Source organism: Lagenorhynchus albirostris, chromosome 10 (genome assembly GCF_949774975.1).
Source record: "Lagenorhynchus albirostris chromosome 10, mLagAlb1.1, whole genome shotgun sequence".
Lineage (NCBI taxonomy): Eukaryota > Metazoa > Chordata > Mammalia > Artiodactyla > Delphinidae > Lagenorhynchus > Lagenorhynchus albirostris.
The window spans coordinates 11,285,422-11,305,938 of NC_083104.1; the positions used below are offsets into that span (position 1 = coordinate 11,285,422).

The 20,517-nt window shown below is 47.2% G+C and overlaps 1 protein-coding gene across 3 annotated transcripts in view; it reads right to left on the bottom strand.

Annotated features, from left to right (window-relative positions):
* The window catches only part of EDEM1 (ER degradation enhancing alpha-mannosidase like protein 1), a 28,230-nt gene extending 8,569 nt beyond the window's left edge, over positions 1-19,661 (bottom strand). Inside the window, exons 1-9 of one of the 3 annotated variants that reach the window (XM_060161313.1) lie at positions 19,569-19,661; positions 16,536-16,669; positions 11,374-11,446; positions 7,962-8,065; positions 6,620-6,791; positions 5,197-5,380; positions 3,360-3,534; positions 1,686-1,806; positions 1,039-1,209 (exon numbers count right to left, since the gene is read on the bottom strand). In XM_060161313.1, the coding sequence (XP_060017296.1) occupies positions 1,039-1,209; positions 1,686-1,806; positions 3,360-3,534; positions 5,197-5,380; positions 6,620-6,791; positions 7,962-8,065; positions 11,374-11,446; positions 16,536-16,657 (1,122 nt within the window). In that variant the 5' untranslated portion in view covers positions 16,658-16,669; positions 19,569-19,661. Of the gene's footprint in view, positions 1-1,038; positions 1,210-1,685; positions 1,807-3,359; positions 3,535-5,196; positions 5,381-6,619; positions 6,792-7,961; positions 8,066-11,373; positions 11,447-13,958; positions 14,047-16,535; positions 17,284-19,568 lie in introns of those variants that run through there. The other 2 variants (XM_060161312.1, XM_060161311.1) reach the window with 2 other exon arrangements.
* Positions 19,662-20,517: the final 856 nt, after the last annotated feature.

The window sequence follows — 20,517 nt, forward strand, 5'->3', positions numbered from 1 at the left end:
GCAGTGACAAAACAAAGAGGCATCAACCCAAAGGCAACAGCCCTAAGCTTAAGAGGAGAACGCAGCCAGCCCCCGAGTGTGTCACCCTCGCAGCGCGAGCGGCCGGACTCTACCCTGGGATCTGGGATCCGGGAGGCGAAACCAGAGGCCACCTCCCCACCCCTGAGAGCTTACATACAACTCACAAGGTCTCTCTACACCTGAAGTCACTTACCAGTTGCATAGGATTTCTCCCTTTTTCAGAAGCAAATGGCAAGGATTCGGTGCTAAAAAAAACTATGGAATAAATCTAAACTACTAATCCTACTACCAGAGCTCATGAGATCTCCTTGCGAGGGCCTGCCCACTACACGCGTCTGCCGAACGCACGGAGGGCCAGCTTCTTGGAAAGTGAGCAGCTCGTGCTGCTGAATTTGCGAATGGCTGACGACTCTTGATGTGTATATATGTACGGCACGCCCAGAGGTATAAATATCGGCCTTAAACCGTCGGGGAGAAGATTCTTCACAGTTAGAGTGACATTTCCTCTGGCATTCAAGTAATTCCACAAAAGGGGAACACTGTATGTGTTTTTGAACGATTAAACAAAAGTAGGCACTCAGACAATCCCAGATGATTCCCTTTCCAACTAAGAAAAATAATTTTTCTGTCTGAATACTTTACACAGACCAGGGTTCCACAGTACCTGAGGACAGAAATGCGTCCCCCAACAAGAGTTGTTTGGTCAAATAAATTTGGAAAACAGAGAGTACCAAATCTTCCTCTTGATTGAAGGATGTGAGGAACAAGCCCTGCAGTAAAGATACGACTCAGCTTTGCAGAATGTAGGGCAAACGCGTACACGACCGCAGACGTCTTCCCTGTCCCGTGCGACCAGGACAGACACTGAGCGCTAACAAGGCTCTGGGCCGGTGGTCACTCTAACGGTCGCTGTGAAATAACACTATTCCCCACCTGTCAGCAAGTGTTCCCTACGAACCAACTGCTACAGTCTTCCCAGCATTTCAACACAAACTACTGTTCAACAAGCTCTCGTACCTGGTAGAGGAGATATGTAGACTCCACCAGCTCAGGTCTCAGTGGGTAGAAGAGCACGTCGGGGGCCTGCAGCTGCCAGTTGTACCTCTCGGGGAGGGCCCCGTAACGCTTCCATATGGCGTAGTAGAAGGCGTGCAGGCAGATAGCGTCTTCCACATCTCCTATCAGAACCTACAGGGAAGGCGCAGGTCACCAGGCTAAGACACTGTTCTCAGAGCGGCAAGACGTGACACAGGCCCTGGGCTTCCCCTTCCCCCCACTGGTCACCTGACCTACAAACGTGGCTGGAGACAAAACCAACCCAAAAGGAGCATCCCAGACAGACACCCCCACCCCCCATCTGGCCATCAATGCCAAAGCCCTGAGAACTGCACAGGACAAGAGGCTAGCTGTACTCGTGAATGGAGAACGGACAACTGAGCCATGAATCACCCAAAAGTCACACGCCGTTACTTTTCTGGCATGGCTTTGCACTGATTTAGTGTGGAGTAATGCCCAAAGAGAATAATGGGGACGTACTGTGCTATTCACTTCCCAAATCTGAAGGAGCCAGAGAATGTTCTGGTACCATAAAAAGAAAACAGAGGGGGGAAAAAAAGCCCTTTCCCAATGACTGCTATTTCTTAGCACACAGGATTGCGAAATACCTGCAGTCCTGGGAAGAACGCCTGCAGAGAGTCAATCCACGTGTTCATCAGCTGCCCGCTGAACATGTTCACGTTGACGTAGAGGGGCGGGTCCCCTTCCCCCTCGTTACAGGCTTCCCGACTGAGGAGCCACGCAGAGCGGCCAAAGGGGAGGAAAGAGAAACAGCTCAGCCTCTGTCCCCCAGCAGCCCCTGGCAGCTTCACTTAGATGGAATCAACATTAACCTTTTCTCCTCACTCATTCTTTAAACCTTTGCAGACAGGCTGCCTCTACCTCTCAATACAAGACTCTAGCATAAGATGACACTTACCAAAGGATAAAAGCTCTAAACCCAGCCATGGTAACACACTGGGATTTCACTGCATTTTGCAGAAAGCACTTTGACAATCAGGTTTGAGAAATACTTCCACGTAATTTGGTATATAGCATGGGTCAGTTTTGACCTGAGTGGGGAAGTCTGGTTATTTCTGCACAAAAAAAAAAGAGTCTCTTCTCTAATAAAATCCTACACCACGGGCCTGGAGGAACACCTCAGAGCAAGAAGCTCAGTGATTACTACTAATTTAGTAAATTTAGGGGCTTTAAAAATCGAAAAGGATTGAACTCTGGCCAAACAGCCTCTTACTAAAACACATCACTTGAATGATCCTACAACAGCTAGGGTAGAAATGGGCAGGCAACTAGTAGCTATCACTTGCACTGGCCACTTAACACACACACGTGCACAAGGGAAGACCCAGGGAAGGCAGAGGCGGCACCAGGGTCGAGGCCGCTGCAGCTTCCAATGGTACTTCTCTTCTGCCGTCCTGAACGCACAACTGACAAGCGGCAAGCAAAGCTGTTGTAAACAAACACAGAGGGAAAGAAGGTGGCAGCTGTCCTTTCTCTCATCAAGTATAAAGATCAATCCTAACTTCTTTAGAAAGTGAAAGAACCAACACAGCTGTGCCGCATTACAGCGCTATGTGCAATTAAAACCAGCGAAACAGAGGGATGTGGCACTCTTGTGGCAGCCAGTCTCCGGGCGGCCCCCAGTGACCCCCGCCTCCTGGCTGTCACACCCTTATGCAGTACCCTCACAGACTACATCAGCCCTGGTCTGTGTGACCAACAGTGTCCGGCAGAAGTGCTGGTTGTCATTCTGAGATTAGGGCATGAAAGCATATGACATCCATTCTGGTGGCGCTCTTTCCATCTCTCTCAGATCACTCATTCTGAGGAAGCCAGCTGCCATGAGCTGCCTACAAAGAGGCCCACGTGGCAAGGAACTGACACTTCCAGCCACAGCACGTGAAGAACTGAAGCCTAGGAGGGGACCCTCTAGCCCTGAGTGAGCCGTGACAAGGCTGCAGCCCTCACCAATAGCTTGTGGATGACCTCGTAAGAGCCCCTGGATCAGCCCAGCTGCTCCTGGCTTCCTGACCCTCAGAAAACGGGTGAGATAATGTTTGCTGTTTTAAGCCACTAGGTTTCAGGGTAATTTGTTACGCAGCAGTAAAGAGCTAATACACCTCTTCACCACCCCCTCAAATGACTAACAAACAACAAGGAGGCAGTAAAATGAGGGCAGAGACCAAAAGACCCTGTGAATCTATGTTGAGAAAAATACGAACATTTCACAATACATTCTATTTGCTTGACGGGACAGTAAGAGAGATGGTGAGGAGACATACCCTCTTCTTAAGTAGTTCTGAATACTCTTATATACAGCATTAAACATTTCTAGGTCTTCTTTTTCTCCAAAGAGAATGTAAGATTTCAAGAGGTATTCATAGAAGGAGTCCAGTCCGGCACCCAAGCCACTCTGCTTTCCGACCCAATGGCCCGTCTGAATGTTCACAACATTGCCTGTGAAAACAAGAAAGCTCGTCAGGGCCCCCGGGTGGGGGCAGGAGGGCCTCCTACTTCAGCCCCACTGCTCCTCAGCACTTTCGTCCCTCACAGGAAAGAGGAGGGATGAATGCGTGGCCCTCTCGTCTTTATCGGTCCTATCAGCAGCATGGGTGGCCAGAGCTTCCTGAACATACAGTGTTTCAACACTGACACAAAAATGGGGAAAACATTTAATGCACAAGAGAACTAGGCTTGTCGTGTTGCTTTTCCAGATTGACAATGCATTTCAAAAGCCTAAAGGGTGTTGTTCATCAGAGAATGATGAATTATATAATTTACATTATCTGTAAAATGGAAAAAAAAAGAAAAACGGAAATAATCCAAATGTCCAACATCAGAAGAGTCAATGGACTGTCATATAGACTTTAAAGACAATAACTGTGAAAGCAAGATAACAACTTGAAACCACCTGCATGATTTGCCAAATGAAAGGCAGAATAAAAATATCTATATTATAATTTGAAAGTATACAAAAGTTGCACATGGGGCTTCCCTGGTGGCGCAGTGGTTGAGAGTCCGCCTGCCGATGCAGGGGACACGGGTTCGTGCCCCAGTCCGGAAGGATCCCGCATGCCGCGGAGCGGCTGGGCCCGTGAGCCATGGCTGCTAAGCCTGCGTGTCCGGAGCCTGTGCTCCGCAACGGAAGAGGCCACAACAGTGAGAGGCCCGCGTACCGCAAAAAAAAAAAAAAAAAAAAAAAAAGTTGCACATGACAGGCTGCAAGGGCCTATGGAAAATTTTAAAGTTGACAGTTTGGGGTGACACTGGTAATGGGATGACGGGGCAACTGTTTTGTTTCTACTGTTATTGTTAAATACAAAAAATTTGTAAATAAATTGAAGAACTTAAGGAACAGTAATCGAAGATCACTTCTAAAAAGCAGTGCTTTTGCAATGACACTCTAGGCTCCAGGACCACCAATCCAGTTCCTTCCCGATGACAAAAAGAAAATATTTCTCAAAATAAGACAAACAGTTACAAGAGGCAAACAACCTATTTTAAAATAACATCTCGAGCTAGTAAAATACTGATAATCATTGAAGATAAATAATGAGTACATAGGGGTTCATTATTCATTATACTTTTTCCTACTTCGCTATGTTTGAAATTTTCCGTAATAATTTTTTAATAACATCTTGATCAAAATTCTCAAGGGAAAAAAATAAAATCTAATACAGGTTTAATCTGGGCTTTTAACCTACTACCACATGCCGTGATTTTTTAAAAGGAAGAAGTCACTCTACCAGTTAGCTCTAAATTCCTATCTTTGGAACCTTATACTGAAGCAATATAATCTGCCTCCGAGGCAGTTCTTTTTATAGCATTTAACAATCATTTTCAAGTGGAATATGCCAAGGGATTCAAATCAGAAGGGAGCCCTCAAATAGGAAGAGCATTACTGTGTCCCATCAAACCGTCCATCCACCCTCTAAGTGAAAAGTCACAGGGAGAAATCAGATGTGGCAGACACTGAGGGAGGGCCCTTCTCTCTGAGCTGTCAATTTTCAGGTTCAGTGGTACAAGGAAGAAGGAGTGGAAAGGAGGGAGGGCCCCAGAGAAGAGGAAAGGAAAGGGGGCGATGTGCACAGTGCCAAGGGCCTCACAGGTGCCCCACACCTAACAATCCCGTATCATTGCTCCGCAGGTTCCAAAGGGCTTTCACGGCTCGCCTGGCCACCCACTCAAACGTGGAATCCCCCAGCAGTCGACTCAGAATCCCAAATTCCACCAGCAGGGAACCAGCGCCGGCCGTGCACGTCTCATTATTACTGTCAGGAGGAACGCCTGTCTTTAGATTCACCTGGGGACAGGAAGAGACAAAGGATTTGTGGCAGAAGTCAAGGAACCCACAGGGCTAGAAGACCAGGTTACAGCGACCACACTCCACTCATGAACCAAGCTCACCACAGGGCGAGTCAGCCCGCTGCCTCCCACTTTACATTCAAAAGGAAAATGGGAGTAAGTTTAAGACACAAACAAGGCAGTACGAACACCAGAGCCCTGTGTTATTAATAAGAGCAAGTCTTGGGGGAATCATTGTAACGCTATTCACTAATCTGCCTCTTCCCAGCAGGTTCTCTTCATGGTGATGCAGCACCAGGCTTTGGCACTGGGGACAAAGGCAAGCTGTGGAACCACGTAGAAATTTTAAGTGAGCTGCTATGAACTCACTCCTGCTCAGCAAACATTAACAAATCTTGGACTGGGAGAGAAATGAACCCAGCGAGCAAGTGACAGCCTGTTTGATCACTGAGGCTCAGTGGTCTGGCAATTCTCCACTGGTTGCTGACCCAAAGGCTGACTCAATTCTCAGAGGGGTTCTGGACTTGGTAAATCAGATGCCACAAAGACAGAGTCTCATTCCAGACCTTGCATTTAAATCAGCAGCTAACTTACTGGTCTGTACAGGTTTTATTTGAAAGAGCCACATGAAGTGTCCAAAAGAACATTCGCTGAGCTCCTATAGCGTACATGTGGGGAAATGGACCCAAGTCAGAAATGAAGACAAACTGCCCCCACTGTTTTGCAGCAGAGGATATAAATCCCACCTGCAAAAACGGTTAAGAATACAAAGCACAGGAACATAACTTCCTTAAGGGAAAGGATTAAGTCAAATACGTCACTGTGGGCTTCCCTGGTGGCGCAGTGGTTGAGAGTCCGCCTGCCGATGCAGGGGACACGGCTTCGTGCCCTGGTCCGGGAAGATCCCACATGCCGCGGAGCGGCTGGGCCCGTGAGCCATGGCCGCTGAGCCTGTGCGTCTGGAGGCTGTGCTCCGCAACAGGAGAGGCCACAACAGTGAGAGGCCCAAGTACCGGAAACAAACAAAAAAAAAAAATTTCACTGTATGACCAGCACACAACAGGTGTCCAGTAAATGCTGAATGAATTAAAAACCATTTCTATCATATTTAGGGCCAAATTCTCTCAAGGACATGGCTTTCCTCTTCCGCATCAGCCCCACTCCTTCCCGCAAATAAATTCATCAACAAAGTGTTTTAATTCGGGAAGGTGGTGAGCTGTTGATGCCGTCTACCTACCCGAGGGTAGGGGATCCCTGTCCTGGTGTTTTCAAAGGCAGGGAGGAGCCGCACGGCCAGGTCGTGAGCCATATGCAACAACTCATTATCATAATCCTTAATCGTCATGTCACCAAAGGGCTGCTTGGAGTCAGTTATTATTCTGTGGGCAGAAAGAAGGCTTCCCAGGACCCTAATGACAGGAAAAACAAAAGAAGAATAAAATCACGTTGGTTGTAAATGTGTACAATGCAGCTCAGAATGACACAAGCAGGCTTGATCCCCTATGGACTTAGCACTGCCTGAAATCAGAGGGACTGGACTTAATGACCCCCTGAAGTTCTTTCCAGCCGTGATAGTAAATGATCATTGTTAGCTAACAGCATTATGGAAAGGGAGAAAGCGAACCATTCTTCTGAGGCTACTGAGAATAATCCCACTTGAAGTAGTAACAGTGTTTAGTCATTTTCATCATCTCATCAGAAGGGAGTGTCCTAATCATTCCCAGAATAAATAACACCTTTTAGTATTAATAAACTACTCTTGGTTTCTCTCACATGGGGAAAAAACTTAGCAAAATAAAAAACAGAAAAGAGCAAGACAACAAACACTAAGTAACTTTTGTAGTTCTGGCTGCCAAGCAACGTCCAATTCTCCAGCTTCTGCTAAACAGGCAAGGTGGGGAAGAGAAGGAGAAGGAGAGAATGACCCGACTGAGAGGCAGGCGCCCCCAGCTTAGATCTCAGTCCCTCAGCAGCCACGAGTTCAGGTCCCCCTCCAATGAGGTGAAGCAGATTGTGACATTTTTCAGAACAAATGTTTTCATAACTTTACTTTTAAATAAACGCTACATCTGGAATGTTATGCAGTGATACAACTTTCAAAGTTTAAATGGAATAGGAAGGCAGTCGCAATCTATCAAACTAAAAAGGCAAGATATAAAACATGAGCCCAGTACATTAGAGGGAGGGAGAGGGAGGGAGACCCAAATGGTCAGCAGTGGTTTTCTGCAGGCAGTGGGTGACAGGAGAAACTATGATTCCTTCAGAAATACATAGGGGTTTTCCTAGGACACAGTGGAGGAAATGAGACCAGACATAAAGTGAAATAATGAAAAACTCCTTTAAAGGGACATCTATCTTAAACCTGCATTACAATGTGTCTTTCTATTTGGCCCCAAATATAATTAATGAAATGGCAACTGTTTCAGTTTTAATCAATGCAAAGCAGATGAAAAAGGGACACAGTGCCCACAAGGTCTGCACGGACTCCCTACCTGGACCCCGGGGCTGGTGGACCCTCCAGGAGTTTTCTCCTTACACACCCAAAAGCAGCCTTCAATCCGTTTGATGTACTATTTTACCTTATCGTGGCCTCAAAGACTTGGACGGTGGAATCTTTGTCAAATGACACTCTGTTGATCACTAACTTGACTGCTTTCTGGAACTCGGATGAATTTCCCATTATCTTTAAAAAGAGGAACACAAACCATTACAACGGCCTGAAACGACACTGAGCTGCATGATCGCAGGAGCTGGGCCACTTCATCTGAATGTCTGTACGTGTGGTTTTGCCACTCGTGGGAGAAGAAACACAAAAGGCAGAAGAGCACAGTTATCTCTTAGAACACACTCTGGGACAGACGGCAAGCCCATTTCCACCAAACTCAAGCATCCTATCTCCAAATGGCAAAACTGTGTCAGTAACTCCTCATAAAATCATTAGCAGCCCTCCTCGTCCTGCCCCATTCTCCCTCACCTTCTGTCTGATCTTGTTTAGCATGCAAGGCATTACACTTCCAGAAATTCCTGAAATGAGTAACACTAAATCCAAAAACTGAAGAAACGAAAAACATGGCTTTCCCTCTGCTCCTCAGATAATGCGACAGCTTGGGCGCTTAGCTCCCAGGAGACCGAAACATCTGGAAAACTGACTCCTTGCTTGTTACCCAGATGTCTGAACACTTTGGGAAAGAGTGGTATTATCTTTTGGAGCACAGCATAAGACCAATGACATTCAAAACAAACAAAACATACAAATAACCAGCTCTACGTCCTTTGTAAGAAATGTTCTAGAATTAGGATTCCTATTTTGGGTGTGTGGATATGGTATCATTCCAAGCTTCTCTCTATGAACTGCAAATTGGACATAAAATTTGATAAAAATAACCTGAATAGAAATGCTTTCATGCCGTTCAAAATTTTATGACAATCCTGGCACTATAACGACATCATAAAGACACCAAAAAAAAACAAAACAAGAAAAAACAATTTCATTCAGACACTACTTATTTCAAGTATGTCTTATTTCCTAGTGTTTATTGATCTAGTGCAGCTTTTTTTCTTTTTCTCCCCCTCATTGTTATTTTGCTGTTACATGCAGAGCAAGTACAGACGTTTCTTTTCTGGCTTTCGGTTCTTTCTTTTTAAAAGATTATGCGATCATGCTGCAAGTTGCATCGAACAGTCAAGGGACTGCTATCATCCAAGTGTTTCCAAAGCACACCTGTTAAAGTTTGTTTAAAATGTCAGCAAAAGAAAAGGGAAACGTCAACAGAAGTAACACCTGAAAAATAAGCCTGAAGTGTACCTTAAAGACCGGATGTTCTACAATGAAAACCACGGAGATGGGTCTGTTTCCCTACAGATGTTCACCAGCAGCAAACTCTGTTACAGCAGCTGCAGGCGCTGATATGATCTCAGATCACGTGGAGGACGGCAAAGGAAGCCAACAGCTTTCAATGATATATTGTAATTTGCCATTTTAGACAGCTACGGAACAGAGTAACGAGGCTCTGAAATCGTTCACTCAGGCTCAAGAAAAGCTGGACTGGGTTTCTTTACTTCTCAGAACTTCTCAGAGCCTTTAAACTGCTGGTGTGCATGGTGGGTCTCCAGTAGTGGGACAGACTGGTAGAATTTCTCAAGTTCATTTGGGAGCAGAACTCTTCTTTGAGGGAGAACACCCCTGGAATCTGTGTTGGGAAGTGCCAGGTTACTGGAAATTCATTTTCTTAACACGTATTTGCCCTCCTATCATGTATCAGACACCATGCGGTGTGGACAGAGTGCAGTGACTGTAACAGGGACAAGGTCTCTGTACTTCAAGAGCATGGCAGACGGATAAAAAGACACAATGGGGCAAAAAGAGAGAGGGTCACGGGGAAAAGGTGTGCTTTCATAAGCTATATATGAGTCTTGGGACTTTTTTTAAAGCAACACTTGTAGCCTGAGTCAGCCTCTGGTCCCCCCAACAAGTTAACTCTAATCAGGGTGAACACACCCGTCCAGGCACATTTTGACCAGTGATGGTGGATGACTGACAGGGAGTAGCAATCACTTCAGAAGGAGAGATTGGGAAACTAAACTGCTGTGCAACTACAGCCTGGCAGAATGAAACCCCAGGCTCTCTGTTAGACCATGAGCCTAGGGGAATTGAGAAGGACCGCTCCAGCTCTTCCCAAGTTCCGGTAATTCTACTACTAGCAAGATCTGGGACAGCTGTAATGCAAACTTAGCTAGCGTTACCCAATTCTAACTCCTGACAGCTTCAAACTCTGTTTAAGGAAAGTTAAAATGCGGGATTTGGAATCGACTACAGTACAAATTTTCTTATGGTAAAGGTGTGCCGGACAACGGAGGAGAGCAAAGAGGCAGTAGAATCGTGGTTACTAAGGAAATTTTCCAGCGCTACGCTGGGATATAGTCCCTTGCTGTATCCTACAGCAAAGGGTCGTGAGGCACACCAAGCACACACGGCAGCCTGGTAGGAAGAACCATGCATGGTGCCTGCCTGCCTTCCACGTGCTTTGGCTCATCTGTCTAGAGGCCTCCAGCTGCCTTGAGGGAAACCAAGGGCTGGGCACGTAAAGGCTGCTCCTGAGCTGGCAGCCCAAGTCTGAAGGGGGTAGTGTCCACAAAACACGGACAGCAAACAAAACAAGAGTGTTTATACAGAGGGTCTCTGCGCAGGGGCTGGAACCAGGGCTCAGACTTGATTTGGGGGAGCCAGTAGCTGGGGCACATTTCAGGGGATCTTGTCCCCTGGATCTTGAAATCCTGAGATCCTGTCTTTTACTTCTGAAATCTTAACTACAGTAACTGTATACTGGTTCCTTTAAGGAATAAAATAGTGGGGACCCTGCAGAAAAATAGGTTTCCCCCAAAACAATCACATTTTCTTTTTTTTAAAAAAACATTTTTTAAAAATTTATTTATTTATTAATTAATTTATTTTTGGCTGCGCTGGGTCTCTGTTGCTGCGCATGGGCTTTCTCTAGTTGCGGTGTGCGGGCTTCTCATTGCAGTGGCCTCTCTTGTTGTGGAGCACGGGTTCTAAGAGCACGGGCTTCAGTAGTTGTGGCACATGGGCTCAGTAGTTGTGGCTTACGGGCTCTAGAGCGCAGCAGGCTCAGGACTTGTGGCGCACGGGCTTAGTTGCTCCACGGCATGTGGGATCTTCCCGGACCAGGGCTCGAAACCGTGACAGGTGGAGGATGGCAGGTGGATTCTTAACCAGTGCACCACCAGGGAAGCCCAACGATCACACTTTCTCCTCTGCTTTTTTAGGGGAATCACATTTCCCCTCATCTAACCTTCAATGTTCTTCTTGCTCTCAGCATTAAGCTCATTAAAATAAACAATAGCCATCAGAGCTATGAATACATGTTGAGAATCACATTTCCTGGAATTCTCATCCCTGGGGGAAAGTAAGGGTAATTAACTCCAAAATATCTTAATTAATTTTTAAAAATAATAATAAAGCTGAACACTTACTGCAAGTGTATCCAACGCATCAACAAGAGTCAGTGAATAATTCCCTAGGACATCATTGATGTTCAGATTTGAACTGAAAAAGAAAGAAAATTAAAATTAAACCAAGGTACTTTTAAAAGATAAAAGAGACAACAAAACTAAACACTCATCAGAAACTAAAATGGCTGGAAACTTATTTATTCAGGGACTACTGTGGGTGGATCAGTATGGCAATGGTCCTTCTGCCTCACAAGGGACAGTCTCTATAGTGGCACAGAATAGCAGAGACACACACGCTTATGCTATAGTGGAAAGAACACAAAACGGGAAGTAAGGAAATGGGAAACAAGAGTCATTGCCCTCTCCAAGATACAGTTTTAACAGCACAAATGACCTTTCTGTCCAGCTTCAAAAAGCTCTGATTTCGAAATCATTAGGAATGAAAAAGGAGAGGCCCTGTCACATGACCTGCAAATAAAACTTTAATACAGAAATCAGACACTGGCGCAGATTACACACACAAAGCAGCAAATAAATACCTCAGTTACAGGCTCAGTATCACTCATCTGTCCTTGGGGTGGGGGAATAAATTAACTGCTTTGTATCATTTTTTCCCTAACGTACCACCCAAAGAATCCCCACCAGCTCCATCAATTGTGAGGAGCTGTTGTTTTACCATGAACCAAGCCAGGGCTTCTCGTAACTGCAGCTGCATTAATGATTCTACCACACACCTCCTGCCCCATGATCAACACCAGTCGCCCACTGTGAAACAATCTTAAGACACCAACTTCAGGGCTGCAACGAGGGTAACTGACAGTTCTTTACAGCACTAAAAACGACAAAGATAATACTAATACATCTGGGAAAGGTGGGGACGGAGAAATAGTGCAAGTCATAAAGTCAGCTTGACAAATTCTAGGGAGTTCAGCTATTCCTGTCCCGTTCCCACAAACCCTAGAAAGCAACTGCAGAAGCTTGAAAAGATTTGAAAGTAAGGAGAGAAACGAAAAAGATGAAAAAGATGTAAGTCAGGAGAGAAAGAGGATGACTGTTTCAAGATTACGTTTATGAAAAACCACAGTGAAAACACCCTAGTTTTATCTTCAGCAACTGATTCACCGTCATTATGACGTCTTCCATCAAACCCCAGACCACGTCACCTGCTCCGTGGCTCTCTCTGATGGGTCCTGTCTCACTTCCCTACGGGCAGCATCTCCGTGTTCCTGTTGCTCGCCCTGCTCTCTGAGAGGCCTCCTATGTGCCTCAGCTGGGGCGAAGTGGGCCCCACGTGAAACACACCTCACATCCGATTTTACCTGAGCCTTTGTTTTAGGCTGATTACGTCACTTAATCTAGGACAAAGAATGTAGGGCAAAATTGTACCTCCTTTTTTTTTTGAAACAAACTATCTAGAAGGGGCGATCTAGGAACCAGGGCTCTCACATGTCTCTCCCAAGCCACGAGGCCAGCACACCACACCTGCTGAAGAACCGCACCTGCTGCTTCTAGCTGTCGATTCTTTCTGAATACATGAATATGATTGCAGAAGGTCCTCTGAAGACGAGAACTGTGGGTTAAGCTCAGCCCTTCAAGGGCAGTGCCAGCCAGAGAGGATATAGGAAGTGTCAAAAGCTGGAGGGGAAGGCCAAAGGAGACAGGGAGATCCTCAGTGCTGCCCACTCAAGAACATTCTACTGAGCTGAAATATCTACCTCCACTGGTCTGCTGCTCAGAAACCAGGAGCTGCCTCCAACAACCCACCTCATCCCAACACGGGTCGCTCATCACCTAGCCTCCAGGCTGGATGCTGGGTGAACCCCGTGGGACCACCCTCCCCTGAGGCATATCACCCTTTCCACCTGCACCGGCCCTGGAAGGGAGGACTAATCTGGAGCACTGCACTCCTTCCCATGGTTTACTCTGCTTTTCCTTTCAGGCTATAACTACAACGGACCCAGTTTTAAAATACTTCTCAATAGAACGCCCAAGCAGCCACGACAGAGAACAATTATAAGAGTTGGCACAAGAAAAAACGTGTTTGTAGTAACTGGTGGTTCCTTCTCTCCACTCAGGCAAATCACTCAAAGATCTAAGGCGTTCACGAAAACACTTCCAAATTCTTTTCTACCAGATTGTTACACACTCTTTCAAAATGTGCCAAACTAGAAAAAAGAAAAATGGGGAGGGCAGGAAGGAAACAGGAGACTCCACAGAAGCCTGTTGGCCTAACGGCACCAGATTACCGGGCATCCATTGAGGCCAGCCCACCGTGCAGGCGAGACGGCGATCCGTCTGTCCTGTGCAACCCTGACCAAGAACTCAAACTTCAGGTACAAGGCTGGGTTCAAAAGTGCCCATCTTTCCACATAACCAGCTGCCGAACCACGACGGCTCTCCACTTAAGACACCCTGTGTGCCTGTTCGTGACATTCACCCCACGCTGCATTTTTAAGGTTCTTATTACCCCCAAACAGAGAAGATGGAGAAAACTATGGCCTTTCACAGAAAATTTCTGGCGACGCAGCTACCATAATGCTAACAAAGCATGTTCAAAATTAAACGCATGTGTAAAAAAGAAAAAAAAAATTCCACATATACTTAACCTGTAACAGCTGTTCAGAAATCTACCTGGTGCTGTGTAGGCACAGAGGTAATATAAGAAACAGTCCCTGTGTTCCAGGGATTGACAATCTGGGGAGACAAGACAAAGGGAAAGGAAGGTGAACACACAACAGTACTCAAGTCTCACACGATATTAAAAGGTGGAAAAGCAGCTCAAAGGAAAGGAACCGAAAGGAGAACTGAGTAGATCAAGGACAGTCATCTTCAAACAGTCCAATGGTGTCATGGAAAAAGACTTGAGCCTGACTCTGAAGGAAGCCAAGATTTTAGGAAGAAAGGGGAATGCAGAGGAGGCCATCTTAAACTAGGGGTGCCTAGGAACGAGTCGGTTTAGGGGCCAGCATCGGTTTGGTTTGATTTGCTTTTTTGTTTGAACAGCAATATGGTTGGGGAGAAACAAAGAAGGGTCATGCACCCAAGGTCTGAACTAACGTTATTATTCATGAGACTGCAAAGTTTCAATATCCAGACTTACTTGAAGAAACTTTTGAATTTGGATCCTCCAACCCAAATCGGGGATGTGAGAGGAACTGAGTTTACATAGTGATTTGTAGCTGGACAGAAACGTTTGCTATTTTTAAAAAAGTGTTCCGGTTTTATTTACTTCGTGTCAATACTCTTCATCCTACCTCCCGTCAAACAAGACACGTAAGATAAGCCTCAAGTAAACGTGACTAAAAAGAGAAGACAGGCACATTTAGCACTCATACTTTGTTTCTGTACTTTGTACATAATATTCTAATGGCTAAGTTACTCTCTTTTTTAAGTGAGTCATTAGAATTCACTTGACAGTAATCATTAGAATACATTTGCTTAATATAAATATCTGAAAGACTTTTTATTACCAGTTATTTATTTCAGGGATGTAAATGTGGCCTGCTCTTTTCCTGAAAACACTAAAGTCTGAGAGGAGTTAAGTGAAAGGAAAAGGACTAAGAAAAATTAACTTTCCACTCTTTACGAGCGGCCAGCGTGAGGGTCTACTCAAGGCTACCATAACCCCAGAGCTCTTTCACCTTCTCAAAGACACCAAGGCTGACCAACCGAAAGGGCACAACCCTTCCCACATGGCATCCCCTCAATATCTCTAACTCCATCTTTCCAGAAGCAATATATCTGTCTCAAAGCAACCTGACCTCAACTTATCCAGACTGTCACTGAACAGTCAAACCAAACCACTCATCAGCAGATGTCATCCCCAAGCAAAGAGAACTAGTTAAGCAAAACAACTCGATTTCCTAAAATCTGGAAAAGCCTAGTAATTTTTAAAAAAAAAACTTACTTAAAATTTTTCTCAAAAAAAAAAATTGAGATAGAAAATACATTTCTATGTATAAAGCCTGACACAGTGAAACATGAAAAATATAACTCATCAGTTTCCTACAACTTTAAAAAGGCCAAGTCTTTTTTAAGTTAACCTGGGATGTCCCCCTGGCTTCACTAAAAATCATGCTCTCCAAATGCAATTTAAGACAAGAATCTGTAGATAATCCAACCATTTTTAAAACACTTTAAGTCCCTTTAGTGTATGGGCTTCCTTTTTAGGACCTAAGGACTGGACTCTGCTGCTTTTCATCAGGTGAAGGAAAACACAGGCCTCAAATGTCCAAAGGGACCAAGCAGCTCAACTCCTCCACTGCCAACTGAGGGGAGCGGCCGAGAGAAAGGCAGCCATATCCAGCCTAACAGGGTCAGTGTCAAGGCACACCGGTTCTCTCCAGCTAGGAGGTCCTTAGCTGGGTGTGCTGTCCTCTTGGACTCTGATGTCAACAGCAGTAACCCTTGAAGCTCAGCCTGTGCAAACACGGCTGATGGAAGGGGAAGACTGGTAGATCTTCCCTGACAGCCCTGCCACCAGGGTGGGGGAATTTATGGAACAGACCCTACAGAGCAAGGAATGTCATCTTGAGCATCAGGACCCCAAATCTGGGCCACGCAGCCTCTCTCTCTCCCTTCCATCTAACCATCGTCAGCCTAAGGAGCCACCCCTGTGATAAAGGAGAAAGGCTGTAGCCCTGCTCTGCCTCAAACTCACTAGATGGCTTTAGAGAGTCCCTTCTCAGGATCAACTCTTGAATTTTTATATTTTTATACAGTAAAGTTGGAGTTGGCTAGGTGGAGGGAGATATGCGCCGTTTCGAAGCTGCGCTTACAAGGGATTTCATTTTGATTTGACTTTCACTTGGAGGAAGGATTGCAGACGGAAGTCTAAGGCCCCCCAAGCCACCCCTCGGTACTGCCACTGTCCCTTCCGGTCTCTGGGCCTCAGTTTCCCCATCTGTAAAAGAGACTGCGCTGACAGCTGTCCAGTAACAGAGATTCCAGGAGAAGCAAGAGAAGGACAGCCACCGGGCCGTCCACGCAACCCCCAGCCCAGGCCGACCTCAAAGGGGGTCGGTCAGCCGAGGTGCCGGACGGGTGGGCGCTGCCCCCAGGACCCTAAACGCCCGGGCACCAATGGGGGGACCCGGAGGAATGAAGGTTGCACCTGCCGGGAGAACGGAAGGAAGCGCGTGCGGCGCGCGGTCCTGGGCGTCGGGCCGGCGCGGGCTACTCACGGGTCCCCGCGGTCGGGTCCTCGGCCGCGGCAGTGGATGGGGTTGAGCTCGTCCTCGGGGAAGGCGTGCGCCATGTAGTTGTCGTAGCCGAACACGAACATGCCCCGCGCCAGGTCGCGCATCTGGGCGCGCAGCTGCGGCGGGAAGGCGCCGCTGTAGCGCTTCTCATACTCGTCCCGGCCCCGGCCCCGGCCGCCCAGCACGTAGCCCCAGTGGCCTGGGCCGCAGACGTCCGGCCCGGGCCGCCGCGGAGCCCGCCGCCGCCCCGCCGCCGCCCCAGGGACCTGCGGCTGCAGCCACGATGGCCCCGACGGCCCCCCGGGCGTCCCGGGCCGGCCCGCGGGCTCCGAGGCGGGAGACTCGGGGCCGTCGGGGCCCCTCAGGCGCTGGAAGCCGAAGCTGAGCGGGAAGCGCTGGTAGAAGCCCATGCTGGGCCCCAGCCCGAAGACGAGCCATAGCACTCCGTGGAGGCCAAGCCGGAGGAGCACCAGCCCCAGGACGAGCGCTCGCCATTGCATGGTCGCGCGGGCGCCGCGGGCATTATTTACAAACGCGGGGGGCCTTCCCCGCCGACCACCGCACCCCACGTCCACCCAGTAGCTCCGCTCACTTCCCCTTTAAGGAACTCCCTCGTGACGCACCAGGAACTGGCCCATTATCCCCACACCCCCAGCACCTCGGGCCCGGCGGGCCAGGCCCCACGTTCGCCCGCCCAGTCGCCTGGATTGGCCCGGCCCCGGCCCGGCCTCGCGGGGCGCGGCAGCGGACTCCCTCCCGCGCCATAGGCCACCCGTACGTCTGCAGCGCCGCGAGGCCCCGCCCCTCCTTCCGCCCCGCCCTCCGGGCCCCGCCCCCTGGGCGGGAGGATTCGGATGGGCTGGCGTGGCGAGTAGGGACCGCTCGGGCTCCGGACGAGGGAACTTTCAGCCAATGGGAGCGCGGCACGGGAGCGGACGGCCGCGGGACAAGGACGTGGCCCCGGGCCCAACCGGTTCCGCGTAGAGCCTGTTTCTCCCAGAGCTAGGAAGGAGGAAAACTACTCCAGCTCTATGTTAAGGATGGTGACAGGTAAAAGACGTAAGGAACGAGGAGGAAAAAGGACATTTCTGTAGGACAGGGTTTTTAATTTGTCTGTTATGTGGTAGAGGATGTTTTGTGGTAGGGATGATACTATCCTTAAGCTTAAGACTGCACAAAACGGTATCCTGAATTCTTTTTGTTAAAACATCCTAATTGGTAGTCTTTTAACACTTTTTTTATTGAAACACCCTAACTTGGAAGAATTGCTCACGGTGATTGTTGCCAGGTCCTGTCCTAGACCTATCGAACTCCAGTGGAGTGTCCCGAGAATGTGTGTATAACAAGTGTTCTTGAGCAATTCTTAGCATCCGGCAATCTCAGGAAATAGTTAGGTTACATTGCCTTTATCTCGGAAATAGGATCTTTTTAAAAACAGACACAACGGTAGGAGTGAAGGCTGCTGCTGCCACCACCGAAGTATTTTTACTAGATCTATTTAATCATGTCCCCTCCTGCCCCTCCCACTGCCACCATCTCTCCTGTACAGTGTAGCAGTGACCTATCCTTTGAGGTGTGGGATAGATTCCTGGTCACTTTACCCCTCTGTATCTGCTTCCCATAATTAATAAGGTGGCAAGTGTCAGCTCTGAAGGTCTACTGCTTTCATGTGATGACTCAGCAGTTGAGGGGTTTTGTTTTCTTTTGCTTGCTGCACTTGAAAATGTCTGCTAAGGTTTGCCCTCCATAAGCTTAGACCATGTGCCTCTTATATACCGAGGTTCCCGAAAAGCTTGGGAAGCAAGGCCTGATGGGTGGCTCAAATCAGAGATTGGCTGAGTGACCAAGGGAGTGATTAAGGATGATAAAGTTGTCACGTGGCACACTCATCACATTCTCAGAGTCAGAGGACTTTTAGCAACACAGAGGAGGTATAATGGGGACTGAGAAGGAATCCAAAGAAACATTTGATTCTAACACAAGGTAGCAGGCACATAGTAAGGCCCTTTTTGTTGGCTGAGCCGTATTCCTGTCCAAAATCCTGAGATAGGCCTGCCCAAGCATTGAAAAGAGTGTAAAGAGTTGGAGCATGGGTCTTTTGCCTATACAGATTCTTTTCCCCTGTGAAAGGCACCTAGGGACCCTGCTGAAAGTCCAACACCAGCGCTTGATCCTCAACTTTCAGATCCGCCTTTGGAACTTGCAAACTGAATGTGAATATTAAGGACCGCGTTGTATGTTTCCTCCCTAAGTTATTTTACTGCAAATCTTAACTCACCACAGTCAACTACAGACCACATTGATAATAGCTCCTGTTTTCACATTAGAGACAAGGTCTAATAAAAACAAATCTTTTTTCGTAACCAGAGAAAACCATCTAACTTTTGAAAGATGCTTTTCATGGTCAAACTGACAATACCTGCCAACTGTATATGTCTGGCGAGTTTCAAACTACTTTCACGTGTACTCATTTAACCTTGGCAGAAAACCTTATATGCTCTGTTCCATAAACCATAAGGGAAGAAGTCAGGTTGGGGGTCTCAAGTCCTCCAAGTTAGTTGGCTCTAGGCAGAAAAAGCACTACTGCCCTGCTTTCTCACACTTTAGTCCCAGAAATTTACTGTAACTAGCTGGCCCTCAAAGCAAAGAAAGACTGGTCCTTCTCTATTCTTCCCAAAGCAACAATGCTGACACTAGTGTCCTGCAAGGCACAGCCTAGGATTTAGGGGCCAGGTTCAGAAAATATCTCCTTCTCGAATTAAACTCAACAACGAAAATCTTGTGCTAGCCCTTTAGATTAGACTAGACTCCCCTGAAGGTAAATGTGGCTAAGACTGGAACAACACCCGTATCTAACTAGAAAACCCAACCTTAAAAATCAACTCCTTAAGAGACTGTTTTGTGATAGGTTCTTCCACACATAAGCTCACAAAAGCAACAGGGGACTGATTAAAAAGAACACTGAAATGCGCCGTGGTAAAAATGGGTGACGCCAAAGAGATAACAGCTACGAACCCACACTCAGAAGTCCAGCTGCCAGGTGTTCATATCTTAGCGCTGCCCTCTGAGTAACCTTGGGAAGTTACTTTTCAGGACCTGTTTTCTCATCTGTAAAATGAGGGTGATAAAAACAGTACTTACCACATACGGTTGTGAGAGTTAAATTCTTTATTGTATATAGTATACCTACAACAGTGCCACATACATGGTGAGGCCTATTATTACTACTCATCTACTCTGTGTTAAGACCAGCAACTAGTAAAAGTACCTGGAACATATAAGGCTGAGGTCTGTTGGATGAATTAAATAACTAAGCCCCTACAATTTTCAAAGCACTATTTTAGGAGAAAAATGTGTCTAACTCAACCGAGCATAAAGTAGGACAAGGGCTAAAAGTTACCACAGTCTAAGAACAGTTGAAAAAGCTTTGAATCCTCGTCTAATTCCAGTTCTATTTAACTTAACCTGTTCCAGCTTCCACACATCAAGGTCCTAAATCTGTGTGATTTGGGTTACGTCCCAAAAGGTCATCCTCATTCAATCACCCTCTTACTTTGATAGTTGAAGGAGATGACTGCTTACCTCTATTTCAGTGCCTTTAAAGATATCCTCCACTGTAAATCAATAGACATTACAGTTCTGGGGAATCAGTTTTGTGAGGCTGAGGGGGTGAATCAACGCACTAGTTTCCTAAAACTGCAAACCCTGAAAAAAAGCTCTGGCCCTTTCTTTTTTTTTTTCTTTTTTTTTTTTTGGTAGGTACGTGGGCCTCTCACCGCTGTGGCCTCTCCCGTCGCGGAGCACAGGCTCCGGACGCGCAGGCTCAGCGGCCATGGCTCATGGGCCCAGCCGCTCCACGGCACGCGGGATCTTCCCGGAGCGGGGCACGAACCCGTGTCCCCTGCATCGGCAGGCAGACTCTCAACCACTGCGCCACCAGGGAAGCCCGCTCTGGCCCTTTGAT